Below are 17,801 nucleotides of genomic sequence, written 5' to 3'. Positions count from 1 at the left end.
AAACATTACTGTTGTCAAAAGCATCTGCGACAAGTTCACTTTAGCACGAATGATAGAAGGTTAAAAGAAAGAGAATACATAGGTATCAAAGCAATATCATATCTTATTTTAGGTAAAATACTTAGAGCCCGTATTGGATTATGAAAACTACAATTGATATTTAGCAATATCAAATGAGTAATTGTTGGTTTTATTGAAATCTAATCGTTAAAAAAATTTATCAAAATTCAATATACCTGTATGTTGCAGCGGAAAACGCTCATGCTCCATTAGGAATTTACAAGGCTTATAAGCCAAGTATTAATATGAAGATACTTGTACGTATTATGCTTTCCAGAGCTGTGCCAGCATAAAGTTAGCAGTACGGGACTTGAGTGTACTATATGGTGCACATGGCCGACCGAAACCCGACTCAAATGGCATGATTTCTTCTCCTTTTCTTCTGCTCTTACGTACTAAAACCCGGGAGGTAGATACTTTGGGTGGTGTTTAGGAAATGGATGCAAGTAGATGATTTTACGGAATAGAATGATGGTTGACACGGGTGTCTTTAGGGTGTGAAAGACTTGGAAAGAATTTCGATTATTTCTAATGAAAGATTAACGAGGAAATATATAAAAACAACCCATTTAAAAGGCTTACAGTGGTCAAGTTGTGTTCAGGACGTTATTTCAATGAGTAAATTAATCAAAATTGTCTATTTCGACAGAAATGACAATTGAAACCCCAAATAACATTTCCTTAACATTTTGCCAATTGGAAGCATAAAGTTTTCAAAGAGAGAGCCGCAAAAGACCTGTCACATACAACGTTAAAAGTAAAAATTTAATGAGTTAAGATCAATTTTTCAGACAAAATAATTCTACATTTGGGAGTGAACTGAATTCAGTGTATTTAATTTATTTTAAAAGAATAATCTACTATTGATATAGTACCTTCAAATTACGTGTACATACTATCAGAGAAAATACTTAAAGCCTTCAATGAAACTGCAAGTCACGAATATGAGCCACGGTTTTCTGGAGTAGAGCGATAATTATTTGGGTGACGACAAAGAAAATATTTCGTCGTTTAATGATTTTGGTTTTGATTAAAAAATACCAATAATTGGAGTTTGCAGATAAATCCAGTCTTGAATTTTCACAGCAGAGCTGACCAAATACTATAATTTTTATATGGAATCGGCATTCATATGAATCGACTAGGAAAAGTATCGTGTCTAAATGTATAAGGAAAACGGGGCCAAATCTCCATACGTCACACTTCGTGGGAATATGCCACGAGTGTAATAAATAAAACTCCTCATACTGAGCAGAATAATCGATTATTCAACTGGAAAAGGAAGCGCATAACGCGTTCTCGGGTAAAGCATCGTTCATGCATCCTCCAAGACTCAGAAATTAATTGAAAAATCATTTTTGTCTCTCAGGTGTCGGGAGAGCCTAATTACCTGTGCGTACGCCTTTGATAATTGGAGAGAAGCCGCTTAACAACTTCGGGTGGCGTACGTTTTCCACGGCGAAGCGTGGCCAACACTGAACCCGAGATTCAAGCTCCCAGGAAAAGGTTATTGAAGGGAACCATACGATAATTCTCGGCGAGACTATTTTGTGGAGAGCACGCATAAACGGCATACCAAATTCGTGGTTAATCTAATGAAATCATCTCACCGTAGGTTTGTTCAGGCAATTATACTTCGTTGCATATCAGAAGTCTTATGAAGCTTGAATACATATTCCATCCTCCACCCCTAATGACAGTAATTGAGGAACCACATGTCTGAGGAAACCACTCATAACTCCTCACGTGATAGATGAAGAGGAGACAAAATGGCTTCCTGCTCCCCTTTATTATTCGCGGGTGTGAAGAGAGAGGGCCATAACAGGATAAAAAATTAAAAGTTCGTACGATTTTTTCAAGCAGATGATGCCCCGGGGATATCACTTTCCGCCGGAGATTGCTTCGTAATTGCACTCCAGTAGGAAGTTAGCGTCTGAAGTCTAGGGTGAAATTGTCGAGATGACCAACCGTAAGAGCTGCTCAAATCCAATTCAATAGGTGTTTTGTCATGAAAAAACATTTATCTCATTCTTTCGGAAAAATCTGACAAAAACCTTCTCCACCATATACCACATATTATTGTAAAAATAGATGCCTGACTTAACAGATAATTTTTTTCAACTATTAATTCCAAGGACAAAATATTGTTATATGAATAACTAATATTTTGAGTCAATCGATAATGCACCTACATCGTTTGCTGTCAATCTTTCAAAGGAAATAACTGAATAATTATGAATAATGAAATATATACTACAAATAGACATATCATCCAAAATTTGAGAATAGGGCGATCAGATCAAGTTTATTAATGTTATTTTTCAATGACAGGTATACTATACTCACCACGTTCCAATATTGATTTGAAATTATGACGAAGTGTAAATGTGGAATTGCTGTGTTTTCTTTCTTTCTATACGATGGAAAAATTCCACAGAGTAACGGCTAAAAAAGTCTCTTATATTATGACGAAGGGTACTGGAACGAAGGCTTATGATTCCCAGTGACACATTAATGCGAATAAACTTGGAGGTTGTCATAGAGTATCGCATTTTTTTATAGTCTTTAATGTAAGAACTATTTCAAAAGCAATTAATTTGAGTAAAATTGAACTTTGAAGACAAAATTTCAATAGTTACTCCTAGAAAATTATTAGTAAAGTACACTTTTTTAAATGTAATTGGCTCTTTCTGGCAATATAATATTAAAATATAGTAATAATATTTACCAAATTAAAAAATCCTAAAAATAGGCTTCAAGCTCTGGTTTTGGTAACTATTAGCATGATGATGGTTCACCTTTCTTCAAACAACCATGTAATGACGAATGACTTTATCTAATGTTCCTTTGATGTGCTTGTGTCTGCCGCCACGCATATTTCGGAAGATTATTTCCCTAAGAATTTTCCGTCAATGCAGATGATTTTCCTTTATTTGTATGACCAAATATTTTCCAGGATGAAAAATACTGCTTGTCTCTACATATTCGTGATAGAATTTCTGGAGCAAGCTAATGGTTTCAGCCCTTAAAAAGAAATAATTGATTACTAAACCTCTAATGAAACCTTTTCTATGCCCATATCATGATATGAACATCTTATAGTTACTGTCGGTATGTAGAAAGTGTATTGTTCATGTTAATCGCGATTTTTTTCTGACATAGAACTATGATTTGTTTCATTGGGGAGCATATCAACCAATAGATTATTTATATCACTCTATTTTATTATCGTTTTCTTATCATTATATTTTATTATTTTATTTCTATTATCTATATCACTAATTTATTTCAAAAACCATAATTTGCAACATATAATAATATACCCAGTTAAATAACCCCTAAGGTAAAAAATAAATATTCTTATTGTGGTCTAGACGTAATGCGAAAAACCTATGCAATCGTACAGGGTTCGTCCGGAAAATAAGTGTACTGAGCTCAGGAAAAAAAATTTATTACACTTTTACATATCTTAAGCTAATATTCCTCAAAATAGGACCCTTGTGAGTCGATACACTTGTTCCAGCGGCGTTCCCATTCCTGGAACGCTCCCGCGAAGGCATCATCGGGAACCTCTCGAAGACTCGTCGTCGACCTCTTCTCTGCCCTCCACGAACATCTTGTGCCACCGAAAGATCATGTTTCTGGACATGGCTGACTCCCCGTAAGCCTGGTTAATCATACCGACAGTTTCGGTAGACGATTTCCCAAGCTTTACCGCAAATTTGATGGAATAACGCTGCTCCAAAAACTTTGGCATCGCGTTCCGTGACGTGGGTCGAGCGTGGAGGTTCGCGTTAACAGAGCTCCTCACTACACCACAGCTCAGAGCCGACTGCCTTTTTCAGCGTCGCTTGCCAACATACCCCCCTCCAATCGCAGCCCATCAGAGCGGTGCTGGGCGCGCCTGGAGCGGCGCGCCCAGCCCAGGAGTCAGTACAGTTATTTTCCGGACGAACCCTGTATGTCGGTAAGACCAACTAACAATGTCATTCCAGAATTTATATTTACAAACATGCATTTTTTTAAGATACTTATGATATTTTGTTTTAATTAATTATAGTTTATTTCATATTTAATTTCGTTCACATATTTTTGCAAGTCAAAACCCCTACAATACAAGAACAAATTCATCTTTATTTACTCAATTTTATTGTATTAAATTTTGAACGGTGCTTGTATGCGCAGTTTTCAATGATTCTGAATAACTATGCCAAGGCGTAAGAACTTTTGCGAAAAGATACTTTTTGAGAAAATCATTTTATAACCAACATAATACCGGCTGTTCTCAGACTGAGGCAATGCGTTTTTATATTAATTCAAAAATAAAATCAGGCGTTTTTGTATATTACCTCATACAAAACATGGTGAAAGTTGATGCAAGAAAATTGCAACTCAGGTAATTTAGGAAAATGATGCCTAGCATTTCTGTCACTGAATCGGGGACTCATACAGGTATGATACGAAGTTTCTTTTTTCTTAATGTGCAAAAAATTCCATGTTAATTTAATTAAAATGTGGTTGATAAGCTGCAAATAATAGTTTATGTGGACACCAGGCACAGACAAAAAATTTTGCGTTGGAAAAATTATCTCCTTGGTTTATGAAGGCATCTTCTACAATATCATCAAATTACATTAATATTAATGATCCGTACATATATTTACGTTTTGTGACGTCATGACACATTAACTCCACCATTTCACCCAACAAATAGCCATATTTATATTTCGCAGATAAAAAATCAAACTGAAGCTCAATTTGGGCACATATTCCTTATTGCTCTGTGAATGAAGTAATAGAACTCGGCGTTATGTTTTAAGACTTTTAATAATCAATATATTTTTAAAATCCATTGCACTTCATTCATTTCTCACAAGAGCCATCTAAAAAATAAAAACCTTGAATGATCGTATTTCTGAAAGAGTCCAATCAGTGAAAAACTAGTTTTATTTTTTTAACAGAGGAACAGGGAGGCAATAATTGTAGGTGATTGATCTCTGTGAAAATGAATCGTCGAGTCAAATGTGAGGTGATGATACTTCCTTAATCAAATTAACAGTTCTCTCCATCTAAAATATGACATTGAAAGCCGACCCAAAAATATAGCGGGGGATGAAAAACGTCCAATCACGGCATAAATGAAAGAAAGAATATAGGAAAACACAGAAAAAAGGCAGATATATAATGGAGTAGTGAAGAGATGAGGGCCCAAATGAAAAGAAATATTAGGAAAATTTTCTTAAAAAGCTAGACTGCGTTGCTTACTAGATTTTCTGATTTATGTTCCAGGTGTAAAAAGTCCTTTGTCTTACTGATCGATTGAATACGTCTTTTAATTTAAGCCATAGAAGTAACTCAGTAATCCCGCCTGAACATTATTGATATTCGAGTACATGTATGGCATAGGTTTCGATGCTGGACGTCATTTTTAGTTGAAGATGACATATTCACGTCGAAACCTAGTTCGTAAATAATGTTCCGCTGGAATTACGAAGTTAATTATTTCATTCATTTAATTCGTTGTCTCAGGCGTGACTTCATGGAATCGACTTAACATAATGAGAATAACACTTCATTATCATTAATTATTTCATTTAAATATTTTGTGCAAATTCCATAAAGTATCGCCGTAGAGAACACATTTAATTAGGTCTTGATTTTCTGGAGTATATGTTTCAGCTTAATTCATTTAAGCATATTAATAACCCGAAATGATACGGTAACCTGGAAATGAAAGGCAGTAAAGTAGCCGCTCAATAATGAAAAGAGCTTATGATCATTTTGTTGAACGAATAAATAGCTTAAAATATTTCGAATTAAAAAAATTCATAAATAAATTTAGCAAATGACAAGTTTGCTTTCTGAAACTGCACAAAATTATTATTAGTCTTTTTGATGGACTTTCACTAAATGTTTTTAATTTAATTTTGTTCTTCCGCTTGCACGTGGATGATGAATTTCTATTTTCTGATTTACACGTAAACGATAATTAATGCTCCCAAAAATCTCCAATCAAAATAGTTTCGCGTTCCTTTACTGATGTGTTGAAATTTAAAAATGTTAAATATCCTCCCAAAAGATACTAAATGCTGGGGAGAATCCATCTCGAAAAATAAATTCTGAAAATATCTGCCACCTAAAATCTATGGGAAAAACATTATTACTATACTAGTTTACATATTCATGAATGTTTTTCAAGTACCCAAAATAGGACAAGTTGACCTTGGTGAAACGTTGCCGAAAGCAAGGTCAGTTAATATTGAAAATACAGAATTAAATTGTACGCTCTTCTTTATTTCATTATCCTAGATGTCAGATATTTTCACAGAATCATGGTTACTTACTGGTTTGGTGTTTAACTTTCAAACGGCCAACCCGAAGTCCTATGCAAGCTGCCCGCCACTCTCTGCCCGAGAAAATTTGAAATGCTCAGCTTTTAAAGAGAAACATCTGCGCGCTCTGCCGGGGTGGGTAACGGCCTGGGCAGGGAGCGGCTTTTCAACGGTGGCTTCCTTAAGGGACGGAAGGAGCCTCGCTCCACTCTCAAAATTCACCTCTTTTTCTCTCTCTCTCTCTCTCTCTCGCTCTCCCTAAACCTCCACATTCTCCGCCATCATCCACCCTTGTAGATCCCGCAGCTGAGCTACGCTTCCACGAGCACAGAGTTATCGGACAAATCCCGATTCGAATACTTCAGCCGCGTCGTCCCCCCAGACAACTTCCAAGCACAGGCCATTGTGGAGGTGGTGCGGGCATTGGATTGGAAGTATGTGAGCACAGTGGCTGTGGAAGGGGACTACGGAGAGAAGGTGAGCGGATGGGCTTTTCACATGAGCCTTGGCTTGGATGCATGCAAGGGTCAACGCCTTCAAAGGGCCCGCACTTGCGTCTCAGTGTGCTTTTAAACCTTATTTGATTTCAATCCTGTGTGGGCACCGCCGAGCGAAAGCGATCGTTGAAGCAGATGTACATAGATGTGTTATTTTTTCTTGCGTCAGCTCCGTATCCGTTACAATATTTTGTTTACAATTGCTCTGATGCAGAAGGAACGGGAAAACAGTTAATGAAGAAACTAAGGTGAGTTTGATGTAATGAATTTGGAAGTGGGCGAAGACTTATCGGAAATAATAATCTTAAATACATTTTCGGTAATTGCTGACTGGGTGTAGCGTTTTAAAGAATGATTAAATTAACGGTAATTGCCGAATAATGAATGTTTCCTTGATTAAATAAAAGTAATATAGTTTTTTTTGCCTAATTAAGTGGTTTTGTTTATTTTCATTGTATACATACGCCCCCTCAATCAATCTAAAATATTTCTGAATTATCACTAGTGCTGAGAAAACGAATAATCATGGCCTATATACATGAACTGTGATTCCAATATGGGTACAATGCCGATGACAACCGCACTGGAGGCGTGTAAAGAAAGAGGCGAATGACCTCTTAACAGATAGTGCACTTGAATAATTTTATTTCAGCAAATATTTAATTCCAAAAAATTGTTAAAAACTCTCCAATCCAGACTCATTATAAATTAGTGGGAAGAATAGATGAAATATGATTTTTTTTAAATGCATGATCAGGAAATTATGATTAAAACGGTGCTTACAAGATATTTCTATATACATAGTTACCGAGGAGTAAATACTAAGAGTAATCCGTTAATAAACATTAAGCCATTAGCATAACAAGAAAGAAACATGGGGCTAACTAAAATAATCCTAACTAAAAGTAATAACATGGTATATTGTTGACCAAGAAAATGTTTATAGAATCACTAAAACTCAAAGAACAAAAATAAGTATTTCAATTTAACCATTTATGCGATGCAGCATTAGTTTTTTATTGGACATATATTTCCCAAGTTCTTCAATGACTGTTTAAGCATCGAATATGGACGTTATAATGTGTGTATGTAAAATTGTTTAAAGCGTAAAAGTCAGCTATTTGACAGGTAAATAATGATGAAAAATCTTCATCGTAATTCCAAATACGCCATACCGTCAAAACAAGGGTTCTCAAGTTAGAATTACCTAGCAATCATAAAGTCATTAATGTTCTTTTTCAAAAACCTGTTTTCTCCTTGAGCTGTTCAGCAGAGACGTACAAGGAGTCTCTATGGTGAAAAAATATCATTACTTACAAATGTATTCTATAGAATACTCTCTGTTAGGGTATGAAGTTAATTAGTAAATTTCTACTATGATGTGCACATAAATTCTGTTTTAGATTGGGATTATCTCATTTCCAAACTCCTTTTTTTTGTTATTCAAATTTAGGCGGCGTTGTAAGTATTTATCATCTTTGCTGATGGGAGAGAGCATAAAGTGATGATATTGAAAAGTTAGAACGCATGGCACTTCCACGCACAACATAATATTATTCATCACATTTTAACCATTGCATAGAAATTCCAATGTATCGCCACAATATATCCTTCCTTCATGCAATGCGTATGGAAATGTATCAATTTCACACCATCATATGAAACCTTGCAGGAAACATTTTGAGTTAAAGTAAGCTTAGTTTCATCGTGAGTTTATCAATAGCTGTAATTTCTGCCGCGGCAAATATTTGAGTAATATATGTGTAGGTTGATAATTAGAAACCAGAGATAGAGTAATTGAAACCATTACCGCAGGATTAGTCTACTCTAAAAAAAAGCTTCAAAGAGTCACAGTTTCACCTTCCATTAATGAATATTGATTACAATACTTGCAATACTAGATTTTCTACGAGTACATTATTAGGAGTCGGAATATCAATGATAAAATATGAACCCACCACGGCTTGGGAAGCATGAACACAATAAATTTAATTCAGAAAGATTCCAGCGGGGAAAATATCACACTGAAAATAATGAAGCCAAGAATAATCTTCATAAAGCGCATGAGAGGATAAATATACATCCATTAAAATTTGCAAAGTCGTATATACATTGTATAGGAAATAATAAGACGAAAAATTCTGGAATCTTTTAGTTACCACGTGATTACCAATGGGATTAAATACATGGTGCGACAGCATAACTTCCTTATTTAAAGGGGTTTTGTTTTGGAAAAAAAGAAGTTATGTTGTCACACCCTGTGCCTCCCAGAATGTGCAGGTTCACGTAAATAAGCTTGGAAAGAGTCTATAGAATATTTTATAAAAAGTGTTTGCATTTCAATGTTAAAGAACACGTATGTGCAATTAAAAAAAATAAATTTCCCAGAACATACCGATTGGGAAAGAGGCAGTCTATTTAATCACAATTAACTGCTACATATCCTCTAAAATTTTGCAAGTATCAGCTTGCTTCGAGCGTTGGACATATTTTCTTGAGTACACTAATTTAAGTTGTATCATTGGGTTTAGAAACATCAATGAGGAGTAGATCTGTCTCTCGAGAGGACTTACGGTAGCGCTTTAAATAACCTATATCACTTCGTAGCCTTGGAGAAAAAAATGTCGAAATCTACTCAAGTTACCCTAAATGATGGGTCGTTGGGTTAAACGGCGGACGATTAGGGATAGAATCCTCCCACAAGTTTTTCTTTCCTTATATAGAATAAGAATAAATAGATAGAAGAAAAAAAGTCTGGCACCGGCGTGAATCAGGAGGTCTACATGCGTTTATAGCTAGCCTTGAAATACATAGATCAAGACCTTCCTAGAGACATTAGTGCATTGCAAATGTCTCGGAGAAACGCAAGATTTGAAATAAGAGGAACTTATGTACCCTATTTCCATTTGAACTTCAATGCTTAGGTACAAATACTCAAACCTTACACAATGTTCCCTTTCTAGGTATGTACGATAAAGAAAAACCTGGTTTTAGGTCACGAAATAAAACTGCTTGAAATTCCTCCTACCTTCGCATTTGTCACATTCATATATTTTTTCGTAAATACTATCATGTTTAGGACAATTTTAAGCCTTCTCAACGTATTGTCTCTTTGATGAAATGCACCGAAGCCATTTTCGGTTCTTCCGATAAAACTGTTAACCCATCTCTCGTACATATTTTTTGTGCTTTGGTTTCAATTATACCATCAATATGATAAAATGGTAATAACTTACTTCCTTTGGATAACGTCTTTAATGTCTTTAGAATTTGATCAATATTCATTCGTGGCCCATTTCATTTTCATGCTCTCTCATCAATATGGTATTAATACTCATCAAGTACTTCATAACGATCGCATTTAGTTGACAATTATGTCTCATCTAGCATACAAAAGTTTAATTTTAACAAAGGGGGTGGAGTTTTATGTCCTTCTGTTTTCTCTCCCACAAATATTTACCACAACCACTCTCCAATCTTTTCAAGAATCTCTTTTCAAACATAGCCAATATTATTACAAGCATTCCGCCAAGATAAAAAAATTAGTTCACTTACCATATTAAGCAATCATTTTCCGAGTCTCCTTATCAAATACGACTACTTTTGTGCTTCACGCATGTCATCAATTTCATTCTCTCTGTTACTTCATTGAAGCTACCCAGATCTTTTGACTTCGTTGGCTCTCGGCCAGAGAATCTTTTTTATTGGAGTACAGAAGACCAAGAGTAGAGTGCATACAGTTTTATTCAAACATGTTCCCATAAAGCTAATCTGCTACTCTTCTCCTAAAACGCATTATGATTTCCCACACCAAGATATATTTTACGTTAGTAATTAATGGTATGAATTTTCATTGGAATTCAATTACTTAACAAAATATCTGATACTCACCTTAATTAATACACAGAAACCAGAAACCATAGTAAAATATAATACTGGAAATTTTTATCAAATTTAAAACAGCTTTATTTTTATATGTAGTCCTAAAACATAAAGGTGACTATGTTGGAACAACAACAACGTAGTTGACTAAGCTATTTTTTCAGGCTCAATCTATTTAATATTCCTCTAAACATGATAAAGCATTTTTTGTCTATCCGCCACACATAACTCTAGCCTTTACACCGTGAAGAATAACGGAAAGCCTACTTCACGGAAGTGAGGACCTGAATGAAAGATCTATTGCTTTCCTCGCGTATCTGTTGAGTATAATCCTCTCGCGTCTTCCGCCGGGTTAGTGTCTCTATAGCTGCTGATGTTTCGAGAACCGACTCGGTCTTCGTCCTCAGGGTTTCAGAATCCAGCCAAAATTAGGTACCAGCAGGCCAACATGAAGGAACCGATTGCTGTCAAGACTCACGGGGTATATCAGATACCCTGTGAGTGCGGCGAGGTTTACAACGGTAAAACGGGCCGCACGATTCAAAGCCACATAAAAGAAAATAAATGGTACCGGATATTGAAACATTAGGAGAAATCAGCCATCAGCGAACAGCGTTTGCCAAGATCACGTGATCAGAAGAGACGAGGCCGAAGTACTATGCCGCTCGCGTGGCTATTGGGATCGGATGGTCGAAGTAGGTATTGAGATCCGCCTGCAGAAGAATAACGTGAGAGGAGCTTTAGGTTTTCAATTATGTAACACCTGAAGACCTACTCTAAAACTCATAACCGAAAGCAGGAAAAACGCACGACCAATCAGGAGACGCCAAGAAGAGAGTTGTTCTACGGGCCAATCAAAGGACGCCTGCCCCGGGGAAAACGTATAAATACGGGAGGAAATCGAAACTACGCCATAACGGAAAAAAAGCCTAAAAATCGAAATAGACGATACGGCATTTAGAAGCCCCGAGGACGATGACCGAGTCGGTTATCAAAACGTCGGCAGCTGTGGAGACACCCGGTGGAAGACCCAAAAGGATTTCACTCATGATCTAAATATTTGCATTCACCGCTTGCGTGACATGCATTCTTGGAGGAGTATGAAAAATTCGCATCAATGAGATGTAAAGTAAAAGAGCACATTAGTTAACCTTACACATCTGATGGGGATACGGGGAATTTCAATTCAGCCAATCAATAAAATTTGTTCTTTAAAGAGTGAATTTGGGAACTTCACTCAAATGTAAGATATGTGGAGTTGAGAAAAAACGACCTGTTCTCTTTAAAAAAAAAACCCACATTTGGTCCAAAAATCAACGCATGGATGGCGTAGCAATTAAAAAAATATTTGGAGGACTAAACGAATTGTACGGTCTCATGATTGAGAGTATCTGATTTTTTAAAATCTTTTTTTAATTTTTTTTAATTACATATTTTACACGCCTGATTGAACGTATCGCTTTGCCGTACCTGACGCATTCCATATTGACGAAATTGCTGTATTTTAAATACCTTGTTTCGGAAAATCGGATACAAATCAAATTTTGTTTCCGTATCACATTCTTTTGCATAATTATCCAATGTAAATATTTTGGATGGCATAATTGCTCTTGATTTGTTTGGCAAATATGGGGGAAGTTGCTATATCAATTAAATGCACATGCAATCAATGAATGGTGTGCATTAGTCTAATCGAAATACATGACAATAGTCTTGTATTACATTCAATCAGTCGTGCAGGCGACCACAGCACTGCAAACCCTGCCATCTCTCTGGTCAAAAAGAAAGATTTCGTTGCAAACACTTTCAGGACGGACATAACATTTTGCAGATATAATTAGGTCAAATAAAATACTAATGAAGACTTAAGTAGAAGAAGGATGGCTGTGAATGTCTGCAAAGGAAGTTCTCGTATGGATTACGTCACACAAATAATGCGGGATGCAAAAATATGACGTTAGAATGAAATGGAGTGACTAGCTAAGAAGAGTAAAGAAATGCAAAAAAAACAATTTTTGGATTCACAGCTTCTCTTGATAATTTATTGGAGTTAAATTGAGAATTGAATAGAATAGAATAGTGATTAGCAAGAACGTGTGTCATTTTCTTCCTCGTTTTCTCATTTTTTTTTAAATAGATATTTTTCCTAGACTCAAAACAGTCCTGTAGTACGAAGACTTGAAATTCCAAAATTACCTCCTTGCTCCAGGAAAAATTATGTACAAGCAAATGAAGTCATACACTTCTTGTTCACCATTAAATAAAGCTAACAATATTACCTTCGGCTTTTTATTTAAATTTTAATTCAGTTCATACTTATCTCATGCAGGTGAAAATTATTTTTGTGAATTATTTGTTACGTTACAATGACCACGTGGCAACTGATGCAATATTGCATTTAAAAATTATTCGTAAGAAATTCGTAAGGTGTCATTCTCCTGAATACGATACGTTTACGATGCCGTTCTTTGCACGCGATGATCCTTCTCACTACGTAGATATCCTCTGACTGGCTACAGTCGGAATATGAATTGAAAGCAATAACCTTCTCCAACATTACTTCAACCAAGCCTTTCAAACAACTATGCCTAAGAGAGAGTATTGAAAGCATTGAGGTAACAGAAAGAAATAAACTTCGTGGATTTTCACGATTATACGATCCAGTTCTCAATAAACTTTGACGTTTAGCCTTCTCATCCATATTTCATAACTTATAGTAAAACCATACTATGCCATCGTTTGATTGCCATCAGGCACTCCGGATAAAACGAATGTATGAGATACTTTATTCCACATAAATCTGATCAAATAAGGAACTTTTTATCGATACAGTCGCAGTTTTTCATTATCATTTCATTCAATTATAAAACAATGAGTACTCTTTTCAAGTATTTCCATGAAGCATTTCAAGCATGAAGTTGACGTATTTTTTAATATAAGTAGAGTAAGCACCGGATTTTAATAAATGTTCTTTTAGACAAATAACTTTATTTTCAGGCAATTTTTCCAGCCAACGTTTAAGTTTGTTTCCATTTTGAGTTAGCTCAATCGTAAATTACTTAAATGGAATAAACAGAATTCATATAAAAAAGTATTTTAATTTAATCCACAAAGATTAATTTTATTTCACTACCGTGAAGGATGCATTCAATTATAAAAAATAATCCTATACCCAAAAATAGTGATTTCTGATAATTATTTAATAAGCGGTCTCGACAGTCGTTTACAAAATATTATTCCGAAAATTTAGTTTCCCTTTGAATGAAATAGGACAGGTCTTGGTCTTATTTTTACAGCCCAATGAAAGAATTTTTAAGTTGTAATATTCACTCATTTTTTACTTGCATCATTTATTAATACCAACAAAATTTGTGCCAAAATTCGTAATCATTCCTACTCTTCCTTATTCCTACCCATCAATTACATTTATCTTCAATAAACATATTTTATCGATAAGGCTGCATATACATCGCTTAGAATTAGTTCTATATGTAATGACTCCAGATAATGATCCAGTCATCGATTCAGGCAGCCTATATCACAGAAATCTAATACCAAATTCGGACTTATTTCAGACTATCATCATCATTGGTCGTTCAATCCTAAGATTGGTTGACTGCAGCCCTCTATCCCGCCCTATCTGAAGCTAATTGGCTTATCTGCTTGCATTTTTGCAATGTACTTTCCTCTTTATTTGACCCATGTATTTATCCATTGGCCTTCCTCTTGGGACTTTTCCCTCTATAATTCAAAATATAAATGTCGTATAAATGCCAGTATACGTGAAATATTAAAACTGAAAGTAGAATCTACGTGAAAAATTCACACATAGAGGTGATGAGTTGATCATTGTAATAGCGTAAATATATAATTTCAGAAAAGGAAATAAATGTAATTTTTGTCTTGCACTAATACAAAAGCAGATAAATCAATTGCTAAACTAGATCATAATATGAAACTGCTCCAAGGTAAATAATTGGAAGGCTTCGTGGTACAAAGGGTTGACTACGTGAGGTGATATGAATGCGACTGTTTGATTATAAATATGATACTAATGTTTGATTATATTGTGAAGTAAATTTTATTAAGATAATTGTTGAATGGAAAGATGAGTCATGGAGTGATTCTTCTTTTTGCTTGTAGTATCAATATTAAAATAAATGTATATGATTACAGCTACTACTTTGATAATCATGATAAATAAATTTTTGAAATTAAGGGTGCACTACTCGTATTATTTTTATTCATGCTGAGTACCCTCTGAGCCATAAAAATGCAGAAGCTAATTTTCCCCACGGCAAACTGTTTTGGTCAAACTTACTCTGAGGACTGAAAACTGATATGAATAAAATGATAAAGAATAAATGAAAAAGATATGAAATAAATAATAAATATTAATAAATTTTAATAGCAATTACTTCTTCATAAAGTTACTGCGTAATATTAATCTATGCTTCTTTGCTAATTGAATCTTGAGAATGAATTAGGAATAAGAATAAGTTGGCAGTTGGGAAAATAATACTCTCAGATGAATTTTGAGGCATAATGTTCATGAATATTAATCATTGCAATTTTATTCAGCAACAGGAAATTATGCTATGCATTAGCTACTTATTTTCCGCTCTATATTTTCATCTATACTTACACATGCCATATTGTTTTTATTTGGACCTAACTTATTCTTATGAATCATAAAATTACTAAACATTCACAAAGAATTTTTTATCTTTAGATGACCCTTATACGAGTAACTTGAAATCCATTGAAGACAATCCTGGAGAAGGAGCTTCATAAATTTTTAAAAACATTGAAATCAAATCTAAGGTATTTCAATGTAGCCTAACGCGGGAATTGACAGGTAATGTAGCACTGTGAGCTATGTAATTGAGCATCCTTCAGCTGCACAATCAGAAGCTCGAATAAAAATTGCCCGCAGTCAAGAGAGGGATATTTCCTTGCTACGGCTGTAAGTAGGTTCATTGAATTATCCACTCACCCTTTCGAGGGATCTTCGGGAAGCCGTCTAGCAAGGATCATTGAAATGAATTTATGCATAAAAGTGACGGTGCATTGATCCGACGTGAGCGCATTCTACACTCCACATCCAAGATAAAAACGACATGGGGAGAAGAAATAAACCGGTTATCGATTTAATGGTGGAACAATAGACACCAAAGCACCCGTTTCACGTCTCTTTCAAACTAATTTTATTTTTTCCACCTTTTCAAATATTCCTATGCGTTGTGGGCTCAAACTCAACGTTATCATATTTTATGATGATTTATTTATAAAACCGATATTTTATTGTTATTCGCGCTTCTTGAAATGCAGTAAGGAATCCTGGTATGAATAATTTGCATTAGAAGAAGCATTAGCAATAAGACTTTCTTCCTCTGATATTACGATTCATGAACGTGTGAAGGTAAATACCACTAAGAAATAACATTGACAACTCGGTGGAGAAAAATAAAAATAAAATTTCCACAGTACTCGGTTAAAAAAAATGATTTTAGTTATTTTAGGATGTATACGATAAAACTCATATTTTCATTTGCATTTCAAGCTCCTTACCGAACTAGAAATCAATTCTCACCTGAACTGAGAAAAGTGAATGTATACTTCCCAAGTGAAGCATCAAAAGTGATTAAATTACCTTGAAACCTTTCCATCGCTATGGTAAATGATGATTCAGTATATAATCTTGAGATGGAAGTAAACATGCTCCCGCAATGAAATATTTCTAACATGTTAGATAAGTTCGGAAACCTTAAAGAGAATAGATATCTGTGTATTTCGGTACCCAAAACTGCCGTATCTTTATATAATGGTAGTAGCAAAAAATTTTTCAACTGCCTAAACCAATCCCTTGTACAATATACATTTTACTACTTAATCTTAAATCATAAACAATAATTTTTATTTTTCAAAATGAAAATTTAAGGTCCATGTTAAATATATCTGGCTATAACCCAAGTCTTCGTGCGAATTGTTCACATAGAATGAATGTTTTATTTTCTACTCAGTACACCATGCTTTTCAGCCTTACGCATGAGCAAATTATAAACATTAATATCAAAAGTCGACTTAGATCAAAGCGACAAAAGTCAAGGATTGAATTTTCTCGCATAGGTATTTCATATATGCTACAAAATTAGTGAAAGAACGAACTGCGGATTAAGCCTAAAAAATGTTATTTTTGCGTCCATTAAGAAATTGAATACGATATTTTATGTTAATAATTTATTTTTAAAAGTAGACCATTGATGGAGTTACACTATTTTTCTTTTAATCTGCGTTTATACTTAGTTAATATTCAGTTTTTATACTTAGCCACCCAGAAATGTTATTAATTAGCAAATCAAGAAAAACGTGTCCCTGAAATTTTCGTAGACATTAAAAATAATGTGGTTAAGGTAAGCTAATCAGTGGCAAATTAATACTATCAATAAACAGCCTATATAATTTTCACAGTCATCTTTATCTCAAGCTTCATTTTACATCTCTACCTCTCTTTCAAATATATTTATGCCAAAGCACTCTATTTGATGCAGGCGATCAGCTTTTTTTCATGGCGTAGTTGTAGTGTATTGTACTTTTTTTTAATTTGAATGACCCTCAAGCAGACAGCTTCTTTCGGGGATATGAGTAACAGCAACAAAACCATGTCTCAGCACATTTTACTCAATAATCGACCTGCATCATCTGTTTTTTTGAGTTAGCAGATTTTCAAATGTAACTGTTTTAGAATTACCACGCATTTATTTTAGAGAGTTTCACAGCTATTGCTGTAAAACACGACGTATTAGGGCATAGAACTGGGTCCAATGACTTTTCAGTGAAACTCTTTGCATGAAAATACAACTTGAAAAATTTTATCGGTTAAAATCACTAAAAAGCCCATGATATCCAGAAAAATACAAGTATCCTCATCCACTTGTTCTAAGACTTGCTTAAAATTGTGTATTCCAGAATATTTAATCAGTCTTATTTAGGCATTATGCCGATTCAAATTTTCGTCTTCGTGGTAAAG

General features: G+C 34.7%; 1 protein-coding gene across 1 annotated transcript in view; it reads left to right on the top strand.

Annotated features, from left to right (window-relative positions):
* Window positions 1-17,801, top strand: part of LOC139685718 (metabotropic glutamate receptor 6-like) — a 310,525-nt gene that overhangs the window by 234,982 nt on the left and 57,742 nt on the right. Inside the window, exon 3 of the mRNA XM_071582751.1 lies at window positions 6,690-6,869. Within this exon, the coding sequence (XP_071438852.1) occupies window positions 6,690-6,869 (180 nt within the window). The remainder of the gene's footprint in view (window positions 1-6,689; window positions 6,870-17,801) is intronic.

This window comes from Hetaerina americana, unplaced genomic scaffold, assembly GCF_022747635.1.
Source record: "Hetaerina americana unplaced genomic scaffold, ioHetAmer1.1.p SCAF_12, whole genome shotgun sequence".
Lineage (NCBI taxonomy): Eukaryota > Metazoa > Arthropoda > Insecta > Odonata > Calopterygidae > Hetaerina > Hetaerina americana.
The sequence above is the reverse complement of the archived record's forward strand: the minus strand, read 5'-3'. Positions and strand labels throughout refer to the sequence as shown.